Genomic DNA, 15,854 nt, shown 5'->3' with positions numbered 1-15,854 from the left:
TTTTTATGACCACTTTGTTGTCGTTCGCTATGACTATAAAAAAGAGCCTGTGTTTGGCTCACAAATAAATCATTTAAAGCATGCTTCTAGCAGGAGCACGACGACGCATATCCACACAGGCAAACTCCAGTCTGATTTAGGTTTATTCTCTAGCATAATGGTTTTGTGTTCAGGACAAGTTGAGCTTGTCTCTCCGTCTTTCACGCACATTGAAGCTCACTGCCCTCTTAAGATGATTTGGAATGGTAGATCTGTCTGCATCTAATTCTTCTTGTTCGATTTACTGTGCCTGCTCTTGTATACAATGTCAGTTTGATCACTGTTTCTTGTGTATTAAGTTTGATTTGATGTACTTGAATTACAGATATGCAATCACCACCTCTCTGACCACTGCCAATCATCCCGATCAATCAACGTGATCAGTAATCAATATGATTAAAGTGATTAACAACCTTAATGTGTTTTTCTTCATACAAGACCTAATGCACATTGACACTTGCATCCATACTGGAAGATATTTTCCTTTTGTTTTTGTAGCAATATAAAACATGTTGGGTCAGAAAGTTTTCGGTCAGTAAAGTTATCTTTATATTTATTTAGATTAAATTGATCAAAAGTGACAATAAATAGATATTTCTATCTCAAATAAATGCTGATATTTTGCTGATTTTGTTCATCAAAAACCCTGAAAAAAAAGATGTCTTGAGCAGCAAATCAGCATATTAGAATGATTTCTGAAGGATCATGTGACACTGAAGACTGGAGTAATGATGCTGAAAAATCAGCTTTGATCACAGAAATACATTTCATTTTAAAATGTTAAAATAGAAAAAAGATATTTAAATTTTTACTGTTTTTACTGTTTTTGATCAAATAAATGCCACCTTGGTGAGCAAAGAAAAAAAAGGAATGAATGTAACCCCAGATTTTTGACCGATAGGCTATATATATATTTGTGAACACATTCAGATATGCTTAATATAAAATATGTACTAATTATAAAAATTATAAAATTTTATTAATCATTCCAAGATCCGGGGGCAATCTGATAATTTCGTGATATTTACTATTACAATGTTGACCATTGTTTATCCAAATTTTTGCACTACAAAACTTAACACAGGCCAGATTTAATATGAACTGTAAAACACAAAACAATGCTTTAAATCTGTTCAGAAGTTGGTTTTATTTTGTTAACAAATGAACAGAATTGAAAACATTCCTCAAATGCTGTATGAAACTTCCCATGTGAGCAAAGAAAACAGAAATACAAATTCAGAAAGCCAGACATGAAAAGCAGAAAGTTACCATGTAGCTTGACAAACCAGAAACACAAGCGTGCGCATGTTTATTACTGACCAAGAGAAATAATGGCAAACATGCAAAACACAAAAAATAAATATGCGAACCATCTTTCATTGTACCATTTCAATGAAATGCCTGGAGCCAACAATAAGCAGAAGAAACTCCAGCAAGACAAAACAGGATCACTGTAACATTTTCTTTTCTGCAAAATTTAGTGCCCGACTATTTTTTATTTTCCCAAACCATCAACTTCAGTTAAAATTTGTTAAAAACATAATTAACAAAAAGTGCCATTTATAGATTTATTGTGTTTGTTGAGAAATATTAGATCTGTTTAGTGTCACATTTTGGTGTTTGTTTCGGCAACAATGAAAACCCTTCAACACATATTGGCCCATCTGCTCCTGGCCTGCGGTGGGGTCAGTACTCCAGACCTCTCATGGTGGCGATGGCCGAGGCCAGTCTGCGCGGGAGGGGTTTGGCCGTCTGCCGGTATTCGTCCGGTTTGGCGCGAAGAAGGGTGACGATATTCTGGAGACTTCTAGAGGTCTGCAACCCCAGCGCATCCATCACATTACTCAGGTAATCTGGAATGACAATAATAAGACATACACAAGTGTTTTTAAAGACCAATTATAAAATTAACAAGTGAAGGCAAAAATAGAAATAAAACAATTGCAAAAACTTGGCTAAAGGTATAGCATTTTGAGTCATGTAAATTTTAACTGAAAATCTTGATGTTAATGATGAATAACAAAAACAGCCACTAGAGCTTTGTAGTTTAATTGAGAGCAAGTGTTACATGTGAATTGTTTTGGTGATAATGGTGCCATGATGTAATGATGATGTGGTCACCTATGTCAGTTGCCAGCTGTTTGGTTGCATGCGGGCTGAGCTCAGGAAGCTGCAGGATGACATCACAATAGGTCTGCATGGTCGCCCTGGCGATAGAACCCAGCCAATAATCCGCCGTGTTCTCCAGCTCAGGGACGTCGTCGCCTACAGAGAGAGTCCGGTTTGGCGCGAAGAAGGGTGACGATATTCTGGAGACTTCTAGAGGTCTGCAACCCCAGCGCATCCATCACATTACTCAGGTAATCTGGAATGACAATAATAAGACATATACAAGTGTTTTTAAAGACCAATTATAAAATTAACAAGGCGGCAAAAATAGAAATAAAACAATTGCAAAAACTTGGCTAAAGTTATAGCATTTTTAGTCATGTAAATTTTAACTGAAAATCTTGATGTTAATGATGAATAACAAAAACAGCCACTAGAGCTTTGTAGTTTCATCGAGAGCAAGTGTTACATATGAATTGTTTTGGTGATAATGGTGCCATGATGTAATGATGATACGGTCACCTATGTCAGTTGCCAGCTGTTTGGTTGCATGCGGGCTGAGCTCAGGAAGCTGCAGGATGACATCACAATAGGTCTGCATGGTCGCCCTGGCGATAGAACCCAGCCAATAATCCGCCGTGTTCTCCAGCTCAGGGACGTCATCGCCTACAGCGAGAACAGATATAATTCTATCATTTATATATTCAGATAATAATGATTATTATAACACACACACACACACACACACGTGTTAATTTGGTATTATTTACATTATTATTATTACAGTTTTTTTATGATTTTTTGAATTAGTTTATATTTTTTGTGAGATTTGTTATTTTTATTACTTTATTTTTTAGGTCTACATGGTTTTATTTATTTAAGTTTTAGTTTTAGGTTATTTAATTTTTACATACTGTTATTATAGTTGTTAATGTTTTGAATTCGATTTTTTTTTAATGTGTTTGTCATTTTTATTTTGTCATTTTTTTTAATGTCTATATAGTTTTTTAAATGTGTTAAGTTTTTAGTTTATTTAGTTTGTTATATTATTACTTCAACTTAACAAAACTAAAATATTAACTATGAATGATTAACAAAACTAATATATACACACACACCGGTATATATAAAATTATTTATTTATATAATATAATAATTAAATATATAATAATTACAAGGGTTTTTATGGTTTTAGTTGAGGATAATAACCCTGATAAATTCACACACATACACATATACATGATATATTTTATAGTTAATATAATTTTAATTAAAGACATTAAAATGTTATATACAAGTTTTATATTGTTTTTAAATATATTAATCATATAATTATAGTGTAACAGGGATATTATTAGGGTAAAATGTAATAACTCAAGTAAAGACAATTGAATAAATAAAGCATATTTGTACTTTAACACATCTTACTTGTTTGAAAGCTGCTGTTCAAATGCTCCACATTGTCTGAGTAGCTCACCACAGGTTGCAATGATTCTAAAAGAAAGAAACAAATAAAAGATGTATATACTTTTATATAACTGTACTGTACATGCATCTATAAACTCATACTAATGGCAACAAAAAAAAAAACACCCACCTGACAGAGTTCTGGAAAGCCGTCCAATCCTCAGTGAACACCTCAGAAGTGGGCGTGTCCTCTAACTTATACTTCTTCCTGATTGATTGAAGCGTGACAGAGAAGTCTGACACGTACCTGAGAGAGAAAAGAGACAATCTGCTAGAGAGCGCAGCTGACCTGTGGGCTGTGTGTTTGTCTCTGTGTGCAAGCGTAGTACATGAAGCGTGTATGATTCATACTTGCTGAAAAGCGCTCGCAGGGCTTTGATGAGCCCACACACGCCGAGACCATCCGTGAACTTCACACAGCGATCCACGGCAGCCGCCGCCAAACCAAACACCTTCTGAACCGAGTGTGTGAGCTCTAACACGCAGTCCAGAACCTCACCACGCTCCTAACACACACACACAAATACTCAATAAAAAAACATGGCGAATGGAAAATAAAAAACATAGCATTTATACAATAAAACGGTTTTGTGAATATGTACAGTGGGGAAAATAATTATTTGATCCTTTACTGATTTTGTAAGTTTGCCCACTTACAAAGAAATGAAAGGTCTTTAATTCTTATGGTAGGTTTATTTTAACGGATAGAGAGAATATCAAGCAAAAAAATCCAGAAAAAAAAAAACACTGTACAAAGGTTATAAATTGATTTGCATTTCAGTGAGTCAAATAAGTATTTGATCCCCAAGCAAAACTTGGTGGAGAAACTCTTGTTGGCAAGCACAGAGGTGACGTGTCTTGTAGTTGGTCACCAGGTTTGCACACATCTCAGGAGGGATTTTGTTCCACTCCTCTATAAAAATTCTCTTGGCAACTCAAAGTTTCAGCTCACTCCACAGATTTTCTATAGAATTAAGGTCTGGGGACTGGCTAGGCCACTCCATGACCTTAATGTGCTTCTTTTTGAGCCACTCCTTTGTTGCCTTGGCGGTATTTTGGGTCATTGTCATACTGGAAGACCCATCATCCATGACCCATCGTCAGTGTTCTGGCAGAGAGAAGAAGAATTTTACGGTGCATGGCCCCATCCATCGGTCCTTCAATGCGGTGAAGTCATCCTGTACCCATAGCAGAGAAACAGCACCAAAGCATAATGTTTCCACCTCTGTGCTTGACTGTAGGGATGGTGTTCTTGGGGTCATAGTCAGCATTTCTCTCCCTCCAAACACAGCAAGTCGAGTTGATGCCAAAGAGTTCAATTTTGTTCTCATGTGACAACAGCACTTTCTCCCAAGCCTTCTCTGAATCATTTAGATGTTCAGACGGGCCTGTACATGTGCCTTCTTGAGCTGGGGGACCTTGCGGGCACTGCATGATTTCAACTCATTGCAACGTAGTTTGTTACCAATGGTTTGCTTGGCGACTGTTGTCCCAACTGCCTTAAGATCATTAACAAGCTCCTCCTGTGTAGTTCGGGGTTGATCCCTCACCTTTATCATGACCATCCTTTCCTCATACGGCGAGATCTTGCATGGAGCACCAGACAGAGGGCGATTGATGGTTATTTTGTATTTCTTTCATTTCCGAATATTCACACCAACAGTTGTCTCCTTCTCAAAAAGCTTCTTGCTGATGGTCTTGTAGCCCATTCCAGCCTTGTGCAGGTCTACAATCTTGTCTCTGACGTCCTTTGACAGCTCTTTGGTCTTGCCCATGGTGGTGGGAGAGGTTTAAATGGAAGATACACATTCTATGGACTGGTTTCTCTTATACTCATAACAAGATGACATTAGGAGTAATTTCTTAAAAGTGGCAGGACTAATCGGTGTTCCACTTGGGCACGTAACCAATCTGTGGGAGCCAGAATTCTTGCTGGTTGGTAGGGGATCAAATACTTATTTTAATGCAAGTCAATTTATAACCTTTATATAATGTGTTTTTTCTGGATTTTTTTGTTGATATTCTGTCTCTAGCCGTTAAAATAAACCTACCATAAAAAATTATAGACCCTTAATTTTTTTGTAAGTGGTCAAACTTACAAAATCAGCAGGGGATCAAATAATTATTTTCTCCACTGTATCTTTAACTACAAACTCTTATCAGCATCTGTTACAGCAGGTAATTTAGTAACTGCACAGACAGATTCAGTGAGCAATAGGTTAGATTTATTCAGTCTGAGAATGATTCACTAAAAAGAATCACTCATAAGCTTCACTTGTTTGCAAATCACATTGAAGACAATGCTACAGAAAAAGTGTTGTTTATATACTGTCTTGGTAATATTTCTCAGTATGCTGCTTTTTATGCCTCATAGTGCTCTGACGACTTCAGCGCTCTGCCATGATGCTTTAAGCTTGACGTCAACTACTAGCTGGTCGCTAGAGGGTGCAACAGGATGAGAAATCTTTGAAGGACTTCCACATTTACGCTCCGTTTCCAAACAGTTAAAATGACAAATAAATGCATACTCTGAAAGCGCTCCACAAGACGTGTGATCATATTACTGGATGCTCGAAACTGAACGGGAGAATGCATGTTTTAAACCACTTATTGTACAGGTAAGTTAATCGGCGTTCTAATCTAATGCGCTGCTGCACTGTAACGCACACACACATTACAGACAGTAGCGCGTACATCGGAATTATTGGAAGCCAAAGGTTCAATGCAAGATCAAAAATGAAAACTTCTGTTTACTCACCAGAGGAACAGCACTGAGCTGGATCAGTAAGTTTGTCTCCTCTAGTTCTCCGTACTGCATCTGATAAGTCTTATAAGGCGAATAAACACATGATACCAGCTCTGCCACCTTCAAGAGGTTACACTCACCTGAAACATACACATGAAGACAAGAAAATTAGAAAAAATAAAATCTCACTCATTCACAAAAAGCATATACAAAGACTGATGATTTTCATGTTCAGTTTTGTAATATTATTTAATAGTATTTATTGTTGGCCCTTAAAACATATATATTTTATTTTATTATTTTTTTTAATGTGTATTTATTTTTATTATAAATTATATTTTTTAATAAATATATAAGAAAATTATGCATATTTTTACTGAAAATATATTTTTAATAAAATAAATAAGAAAAAATAACTCATTACTGTAAATATGTACTCTTGCAATTATTCTCTACAACTTCAGTCATATAACAAATGTTTTGTATATTTTTTTTAATTACAGTAATGAGAATACAGTAATTTTTTATTACAGTATACTGAGAATAGCAGGAATGTGCATCATAAATAACGTCATCATAATCCATATCATATATATGTATATATCTACAATATATCTATATATAAAATGGGTCATAGACAAGATGCCCCATTTTAGTATCAAATTAACAAAAGTGATTTTATATAAATATAAAGCATAATAAATGCAAATAAAGTGTCTAATGTTTTAAATAACTTTTGTGAAAATGTCAAATTGAGAGAAATAATTTTCCATCGTCTTTTAGCATAACAGATATATTTATTTAAAAATGAAACAACAAACTTACTCTGACCTGTACTTACTAAGATATATAAAATATACAAAACATAATAAGGGATAATAAATGTTATCAAATTTTACATGATTAAAACTTTTTGCTGAAAAATCTGTAAAACCGAGCAGTTTGAAGGAGAGTGGCAAAGACTGGTAGAGATTTAAAATGACTATTAATTAGTTTTGGGGGCGGCACTGAGATACTTAAATAGAGTCTTTTAATGTCATCTAATTATTCTTGCTCGAAATATGCCTGACGGGGTTTTTTGGCGAACACGCACTGAGCTGCGGCTGCATTGCTGCCTCCAGGCTGCGACTGAAGTTCGCCGCCGTCTGATGGAGCTCCAACAGCACATCCACACGACAATCGCCAGTGTAACGCTTCAGTGCCCCAGCAATGCAGTCTGGGATAGTCGGCACCATCGCCCCCAACGTCTGGATCATCAGCACGGTGAGCACTTCACAGGGGTTTTTAAAGACCTGCACACACATGCACACACGTCTTAGTGTGTGTGAAAGTAAGAATATGAACGCTGTACTGCGGTGCGGATGAGAGTGTGTGTACCTGACTGCTCCACTGGAGCTGTGTGTGCCACGTAGACAGAAGAGTGTCGTAAAACTCAGAGAGCTGCTGCTTCAGAGGCGCGTCTGACTGACAGATGCTTTCCCACACGCTCAACAGTTGTGCCTAAACACACACAAGTTTATTTATTTGGAATATTTTTATAATGCCACATCAGCAGCTAGGCTATTTTTATGGTGGAAAAAAACTTGACAGCACTTTCTTTTACAGTCCTGTTCTGGATGTACATACTATGTACTTATATTGTAATTGAATATTATAACTGGGTACTAACCCTGAACCTACACCTAAACCTAACCTTATATTGCAAGTACTTTCTTAGGTACTTTCTTAAGCACACTGTAAGTACATGTACTGTAAAATAGAGTGCAACCAAAAACATATAAAACCTTTAATGCTTAATAAAAGTTGAAAATGCATTCAGGTGATACTTTTTTAAATACGCAATACGTAAAACATAAAAACATCTCCAAATTTTGTCTTTTTACCTTAAAACCTGTGCAGTACAGGTATAAAAATCTATTTCAAAGCCGTTTAAATATAGGTAATTTCATGATAACTCTAAAGCAATCTTTTTTTTTTTTTAAGTTTCAAATTAAAATGTTGTACCTTGTGGCATTTATAGTAGTAAGCCAGTAACTGCGGCATTCTGTCCATTTCGGTAAAAACTCGTACAAAAAGCTTTGCTTGATCTGAAACGGATTATACAAATAAATATTAGCATCTTGGCATATTAAAGCATATTATTCTGTAAGATGATTTTTTTTATTTTTGAAAGAAGTCTCTTATGCTCACCAATGTTGCATTATTTATTTGATCAAAAATACAGTAAAAACTGTCATATTGTAAAATATTATTGCAATTTGAAACAACTGTTTTCTACGTGAATTTATTTTAAAATGTAATTTATTCCTGTGATGTAAAGCTGAATTTTCAGCATCATTACTCCAGTCTTCAGTGTCACATAATCCTTCAGAAATCATTCTAACATGCTGATTTGCTGCTCAAGAAATATTATTATTAATAATTGTGCTGCTTCATATTTTTATGGAAACTGTGATGCTTTTTCCAGGATTCTTTGATGAATAGAAAGTTCAAACAGCAGTTATGAAAAACAGGAATCTTTAATAACATTATACATGTTTTACTGTCACTTTTGATCAATTTAATGCATCTTTGCTGAAGAAAAATATGAATTTCTTTCAAAACTAAAATTTTACTGACTCCAATTCTTTGATAAATGCGATGCCATTTAAAATGCATCTCTTTTACACATAAACCTGATGTATAACAGCACCTGTAGCCAGCGAGTTGAACGTGGAGACGATCTGTGTGCTGGTCAGAGCTTCCAGACGGTTCTTCAGAGCCTCCAGCTGAACACACTTCTCACTGTAGTCTGGTGTGTCCACCAGCATCACCAAACTACCCTGCATGGCGGTCAGTTTACCGCTGATCACAGCCACGTCCTGCAGACAAACACATATGAACATTTCAGACTGACATCCGCACTCGTGTGATGTGCGTGAAGAGAAGACAGACGTGTCATACATCACCTGCGTCTTAAAAGTCTCCTCGATGTCTGCGCTGAGAGTGCTCCATTTATCAGCTTCCTGTAGTGCTTCTGCTGCTAACTGCATACGAGACTTCACCTGATCAATCTCCACCAACACCTGCCACACATCAATATAAAAAACAAACAACGGTCTACAGTACGCCATAAAAAGTTAACATTTGCATAAAGCAAAAATCAGCAGGGGCTGAACTATTATATCTATATAACTACTACTATCTTTTTGCTGTGAAATCTTTAATGGTTTTTATAAAGTAAACAATAATACCTGTCATTTTGCTAGTAATATTTCAAGATGAACACTTACTGGACTGGAGCAACTTGATTATCCATACATTATTTTTTAGAAATGCCATGTTGAAATTTGAGAATCAAATATGATCCATCAGGCTTCTGAGGAACGTTTATCTGTTCATCTCTCAATCATCATTGTATTGGATTGCATTATTAGTTTTGAAACTACAGACCTTTTATCATAAAACTAAGCATTGAAATATTATCTTATTAAGACGTCATTGGGAGTGATCGAGAGGCAACTGATATTTTTATGCATTTTATGGAAGTAGTAGTTTTTTTTCAAATGCAATTTTTTTTTGAATATTTTGTCTAAAGATTCAATAAATTGTTCAATTTAAAAAGAGTATTTCAGACATTACATGGTTAGAGTTGGACTTGTTTGCAAAATATTCTGAAATAATACTTGTATTAAATGTACTTTAAAGGGATAGTTCACCCAAAAATGAAAACTTGATGTTTATCTGCTTACCCCCAGGGCATCCAAGATGTAGGTGACTTTGTTTCTTCAGTAGAACACAAACGAAGATTTTTAACTCAAACTGTTGCAGTCTATCAGTCGTATAATGCATGGCAATGGTAACAAAATCTATGAGAGTAAAAAAACATGCACAGACAAATCCAAATTAAACCCTGCGGCTCGTGACGACACATTGATGTCCTAAGACACGAAACGATCAGTTTGTGCCAGAAACCGAACAGTATTTATATAATTTTTTGATACGCCACTATGTCCAACTGCCTTGAGCACATGCACGGCATCCGGTGCGTGAGGTGTACACGCGCTCTGGTGTAGTTTACGCAAGCGCCGGAAGTGATCTCTCGCGCGTATACGTCACTCATTGTTTACACAGTGCACAGTCATTGTAGGTACGACTGCTAATCAAAATGGTACTTACTTGCGCTTATCCGGATTGTTCAAACCGACTTAAAACTAAAAGATTACTTTCTCTCACGCAAACTCATTCGGGAGTGGTGACTTTCCACATATTCCCAACTTCTGAGCCTGCTTGCCTGAAGTTATGGTTGATTGCTCTTCGGCTGGCTATCAACACACCATTAACGTAAACTACGCCAGAGCGCGTACACCCCTCACGCACCGGATGCCGTGCGCGCGCCCAAAGACAGTTGGACATAGTGGGGTATTAGGGGTAAAATATGATATAAATACTGTTCGGTTTCTCGCACAAACCGATCGTTTCGTGTCTTAGGACATCAATGTGTCGTCACGAGCCGCAGGGTTTAATTTGGATTTGTCTGTGCATGTTTTTTTACTCTCATAGATTTTGTTACCATTGCCATGCATTATACGACTGATAGACTGCAACGGCTGGAGTTAAACATCATCAAATGTGTTCTACTGAAGAAACAAAGTCACCTACATCTTGGATGCCCTGGGGGTAAGCAGATAAACATTAAATTTTCATTTTTGGGTGAACTATCCCTTTAAGCTAATAATAATTAAAAAAAACAAATTAAAGTTAGATATTATAGAACAGCTGCACAGATCAAAAAGTGATTTGTGTGTGTATTTATTCTTACCTGCATAGACTGCACTGTGTCCTGTTCGAATTTCTTGATGTCCTCTTTAACCAGAATCATCTGATCCTTCAGGAAAGACGCCTCCTGTTTCAGAGCTTCGATATCTCTCAATACACGCGGCATATTCTGCAGGGCCTGACTGCTGCTCTCTGCAAACACACACAGAAAGACAATCAGAGACAGACCAAACAGACCATTCAAAAATTAAGAGATGAATACTTTTATTCAGCAGTGATGCATTAAATTGATCATGAAATGACAGTAAAGACTAATGTTACCGAAATGCCCATTTCAAATGAATGCTGTTCTTTTACACTTTCTATTCATCAAAGAATTCTGTAAAGTATCACGGTTTCCACAAAAATATGAAGCAGCACAGTTGTTTTCAACACTGATGTTAAAAAAAATTAGCAAATCAGCATATTAGAATGATTTCTGAAGATCATGTGACACTGAAGACTGGAGTATGATGATAAAAATTCAGCTTTGATCACAGGAATAAATTACGATTCAAAATATATTCACATAGAAAGCAGTTATTTTAAATTTGACTGTATTTTGGATCAAATAAATGCAGCCTTGGTGAGAAGAAGAGACAAACGCTTACTACAGAATTTTTGAGAATGCAGTGACATTCAGACATTTGAAAGACTGCTTCTCACCTTCTATAGAGTTATTGACCTCTTGAATGAACAGCTGCAGCTTCATGACCAGAGTAGAAGCGTGAGCGTCTGTTTTACCAGGTGCATCTTTCTGAACCACTTTAAAAGCTCCATTCACCCAGCCCTTCACATCAAAATCATCTGCCAGGAACTTGGAGAAGTCCATTTCCACGCCTTCAGTGAGCCTACAGAGCCAGCTTCACCATCTCAAAGAGTCAAACCCATCTGCAGAGAATAAAAACGACACGTTGAAAGTGTTTAGCGGTGCTTATTTTGCTCTGTTTACTCAAATGAAATCTCTCCAGCAGACCTTCACCAATCTATTCCATAATTCTTGCCCACACCAGCCTTAGACACGAACATAAAATAAACAGCCCATGAGAAAGATATAATCATGACCACGAGATACAGCTCAAGCAGTGCGATCGCTTCCTCCAGCGTTACTTTAATAGAATAACATTGATAAACAATTTCTGAGCGTAATGTTTTCAGTGTCTGCACTCTGCTTCCTGGTCGCGCTCGTCCTAAAATGTACCGGCGGTGAAAAAAATACGGCGAAGAAACATTCCGCTTTCGAAACGTTTACGAGATAAAACCCTTTTTAAAGAACCTAGTAAACTGGAACAATTGTGTACAGACGTCAGTTACTAATGTAGACAACTATTATCGTTGTTAATGTACATAAACACATGCATTACGCGGAAGTTATTAAAATAGCTTTCGTTTGAGTGACGTGGCTGTGTTGCATCTCATGTAGTTCGGGTGGGTGACAAATAAAATACAATTGAAATCCTGCAAAATATATGTTAAAAGGTGTTTTTTAAAACATTTTATACATGAATGTAATGATTTGGTGCCTTATATTCATACTGCCATTATTACACACAGATGAAGTTCACTGATAACTTTATAGACGATTCTGTATCAGCTCACTGCAGCCACCTGTAGACAAAAGATTCAATTACTCCCTCGTTTAATGTCAAATCAGGGTTGCCAACTTTTAAGTTCATCCTTAAAATAAAGGATGTAAGTTATTAACTTTTTTAATTTCACATATAAAAAATCTAGTGTTTAATCATGTCTAAATATTTATTCAAATTAAAATTGTAAAAACAGGTAACCTGCAATATTCTAGATACATGTTAGTAAAGAGCCATACAGGTACCTAGTGGGTGAACCATGGCGTTACAAATGAAAATGATTTTTTTTCCGACAACAAAATGACTCTAATTTGCCTCTTTGCATTGGAATTTAAAACCCTTGCCTTTTCTCCATTTTATGCATAGTTAATAGATTACACTATTAAGCTACTTTGCCCATTGCCCATTATAGATCACCTACCATTACCTATAAAGGTGCAAAATGCATTTACTTACACATATATACATTTCATGATATAGTTAACATGTTTGGGAATATTTCGAATAAAAATAAATAAATAAAACATAAGCCTATATCAGTTACAGTGCTATTGTGGCTGCTGTGTCACATGACAAGCATGACGAGGTCAGACAAATGTGTGAGAGTTGGCAACCCTGGTCAAATGCTGCAAGATCATATCTTAAAATGGCATTAAAGATTATGAATGTGCTTTTTTAAAAGCATTTTCTTTATGTGTTCACTTATAAATCATATTCTCTATGCTTGTTTCTGGAAAAAGACAGACATGTTGAAGAAATATTACTAATCCTAGTGTCATTTTGTAAGCCTAATCAATTTTTTAACCTTTTGTAGATCTCCTTGTTTTATTTTCATGCTTTTATTTAGTTACAATTTCCATATTTTTGTGTTAAGCATGTAATCCTTTTATTTTGCTTTGGTTTCCATTTAAATTTAGATGGTCAGTTACTTAGTAGTGTGATTTTGGGCCATGTTGTGGTCCATATTTTCTAAATGAACAACGTATGCACTAGGTGAAATAAAATATATTGTCAACTCTGGTTTGTTTGGAGAGGTCCGTGAACCACTTTTACGATTTACGCCACATCAAGTGCGCCAAAGCTGTATTTATTGTTTGAATTTAGTATTAAAGCTTGCAAAATTTGAAAGCTGAGACTTTGTTTCATCTCAAGCAGGGTTGTCACTTTGGCATGAGATTTAAACGTGCAGAGTGAGAGCGCGAGACAGCCTGTCAGACAAATGTGTGAGAGTTGGCAACCCTGGTCAAATGCTGCAAGATCATATCTTAAAATGGCATTAAAGATTATGAATGTGCTTTTTTAAAAGCATTTTCTTTATGTGTTCACTTATAAATCATATTCTCTATGCTTGTTTCTGGAAAAAGACAGACATGTTGAAGAAATATTACTAATCCTAGTGTCATTTTGTAAGCCTAATCAATTTTTTAACCTTTTGTAGATCTCCTTGTTTTATTTTCATGCTTTTATTTAGTTACAATTTCCATATTTTTGTGTTAAGCATGTAATCCTTTTATTTTGCTTTGGTTTCCATTTAAATTTAGATGGTCAGTTACTTAGTAGTGTGATTTTGGGCCATGTTGTGGTCCATATTTTCTAAATGAACAAAGTATGCACTAGGTGAAATAAAATATAGTCACTCAGCTTGTTTTTATTCATTTCAGTATGTTTTGATACTTCCTGTCCTTATCTTCCCCAAAGTTCCTGTAGCGCAACACTCCCAGAACCTCATCAGATAACCCAGAGATGTTCATAAACACATCAAAACACTCAACCATTTTCTGTAGAAGTGTTGATAACATCAGATTAGGTATTTTAACCCACAATTACATACATAAGCCGCTTTTCCACAAAATTTACCTGGAACAATTTGTCCCAGGAACTTTTTCTTTCCCCTAAACCTACCCATCTCCACCCCCTGATCCCTAAACCAACCCATCTCCACCTCTAAACCTACCCGTCTCCACCCCCTGAACCCTAAACTTACCCATCTCCACCCCTTGATCCCTAAACCCACCCATCTCCACCCCTAAACCTATCATCTCCACCCCCTAGATGTGGATCCCCTGCCCCCTGGATCTTTGTTCTGCAGTGAGGGGCTACTGGAATTTTTGGCAGATTTCCACAGTCTGTGACAAAACCCCCAGATCGTGACCAAATCGGTGCTCGTTGCGGTCGCCAAAGCTCGTTAAGTATGAGCAGATCAGCAACGTGATCCAAACCTGTCTTGAGCTATCACAGACGCTACGACATTTTCAAACCTGTTTGATATTATCGCCATGTGATCTTGTAATGTGAGCGACACAATGACAAGGTGGAACTAATCCAGCCGATCACAGTACAGATGGTATAAACCAGGGGTGCCCAAACTCGGTCCTGGAGGGCCGGTGTCCTGAAGAGTTTAGCTCCAACCCCAATTAAACACACCTGAACCAGCTAATCAAGCATTTATGGGCATACTAGAAACTTACCAGCAGGTGTGTTGAGGCAAGTTGAAGCTAAACTCTGCAGGACAGAGTTTGGGCACCCCTGGTAGAAACACTCGTATCATGCATCTTTATGAACAGAAACGAAAAGCCACAAATTAATCAAATCAACTAACTAGAAATAAATTTAACAAACGCATAGATTGTGTAAATAATACCACGTTTCATTGTACTGTTTAATCACCTCCAAGCCTCACCTACAGAAGAAGTGAGTATAATTTTTTTTAATGAATCTTTGCAAATCACCTTTCCTAACAACGTGCTAGTTAGCAAGTTAAACGATGAATGCGGCTAAAGTTTACCGTCTCTCAGAGAGCAGCTCGGAAGAGAGGGGCAGGGTGAGCAGAGCTCATTAGCATTTAAAGCGGCATGCAAGAAAGAGCTGTTTTTGACAGGGTAAAAAGGGTGGTGTTTTACACTACCATTGAGAAATTTTAACCAGAGTACACTCTTAAGAAAAATGGTTCTAAACAGTACCAGAAAAGGGTTCGCCGGCTTGTAACAATAGCAGAACCCTTTTTTAGTGCTAAATAGAACCTTTTTTATAGGGTTCCATATAGAACCATGCTTTGAAAATGCTATATAGGACCTTAATGGTGTTATAAATAACCTTTTTAATGATAGTTT

At 36.5% G+C, this 15,854-nt stretch overlaps 1 protein-coding gene across 1 annotated transcript; it reads right to left on the bottom strand.

Annotated features, from left to right (window-relative positions):
- Positions 1–1,039: 1,039 nt before the first annotated feature.
- LOC107555181 (conserved oligomeric Golgi complex subunit 7-like) lies at positions 1,040–12,556 on the bottom strand. The gene is made up of 14 exons (XM_016237894.1): positions 12,135–12,556; positions 11,825–12,049; positions 11,163–11,311; positions 9,310–9,426; positions 9,054–9,222; positions 8,366–8,448; positions 7,739–7,861; positions 7,455–7,653; positions 6,374–6,501; positions 3,967–4,121; positions 3,746–3,862; positions 3,577–3,642; positions 2,161–2,366; positions 1,040–1,892 (listed from the first exon to the last, which is right to left on the bottom strand). Exons 2-14 carry the CDS (start codon positions 11,988–11,990, stop codon positions 1,726–1,728), a joined length of 1,845 nt encoding a protein of 614 aa, XP_016093380.1. The 5' UTR covers positions 11,991–12,049; positions 12,135–12,556; the 3' UTR covers positions 1,040–1,725.
- Positions 12,557–15,854: the final 3,298 nt, after the last annotated feature.

The sequence above is a fragment of the Sinocyclocheilus grahami genome, unplaced genomic scaffold (genome assembly GCF_001515645.1).
Source record: "Sinocyclocheilus grahami isolate Dianchi unplaced genomic scaffold, SAMN03320097.WGS_v1.1 scaffold19.1, whole genome shotgun sequence".
In the NCBI taxonomy this organism is placed as follows: domain Eukaryota; kingdom Metazoa; phylum Chordata; class Actinopteri; order Cypriniformes; family Cyprinidae; genus Sinocyclocheilus; species Sinocyclocheilus grahami.
Note: the sequence above shows the minus strand (reverse complement) of the source record. Positions and strands in the feature narration are given on the sequence as shown.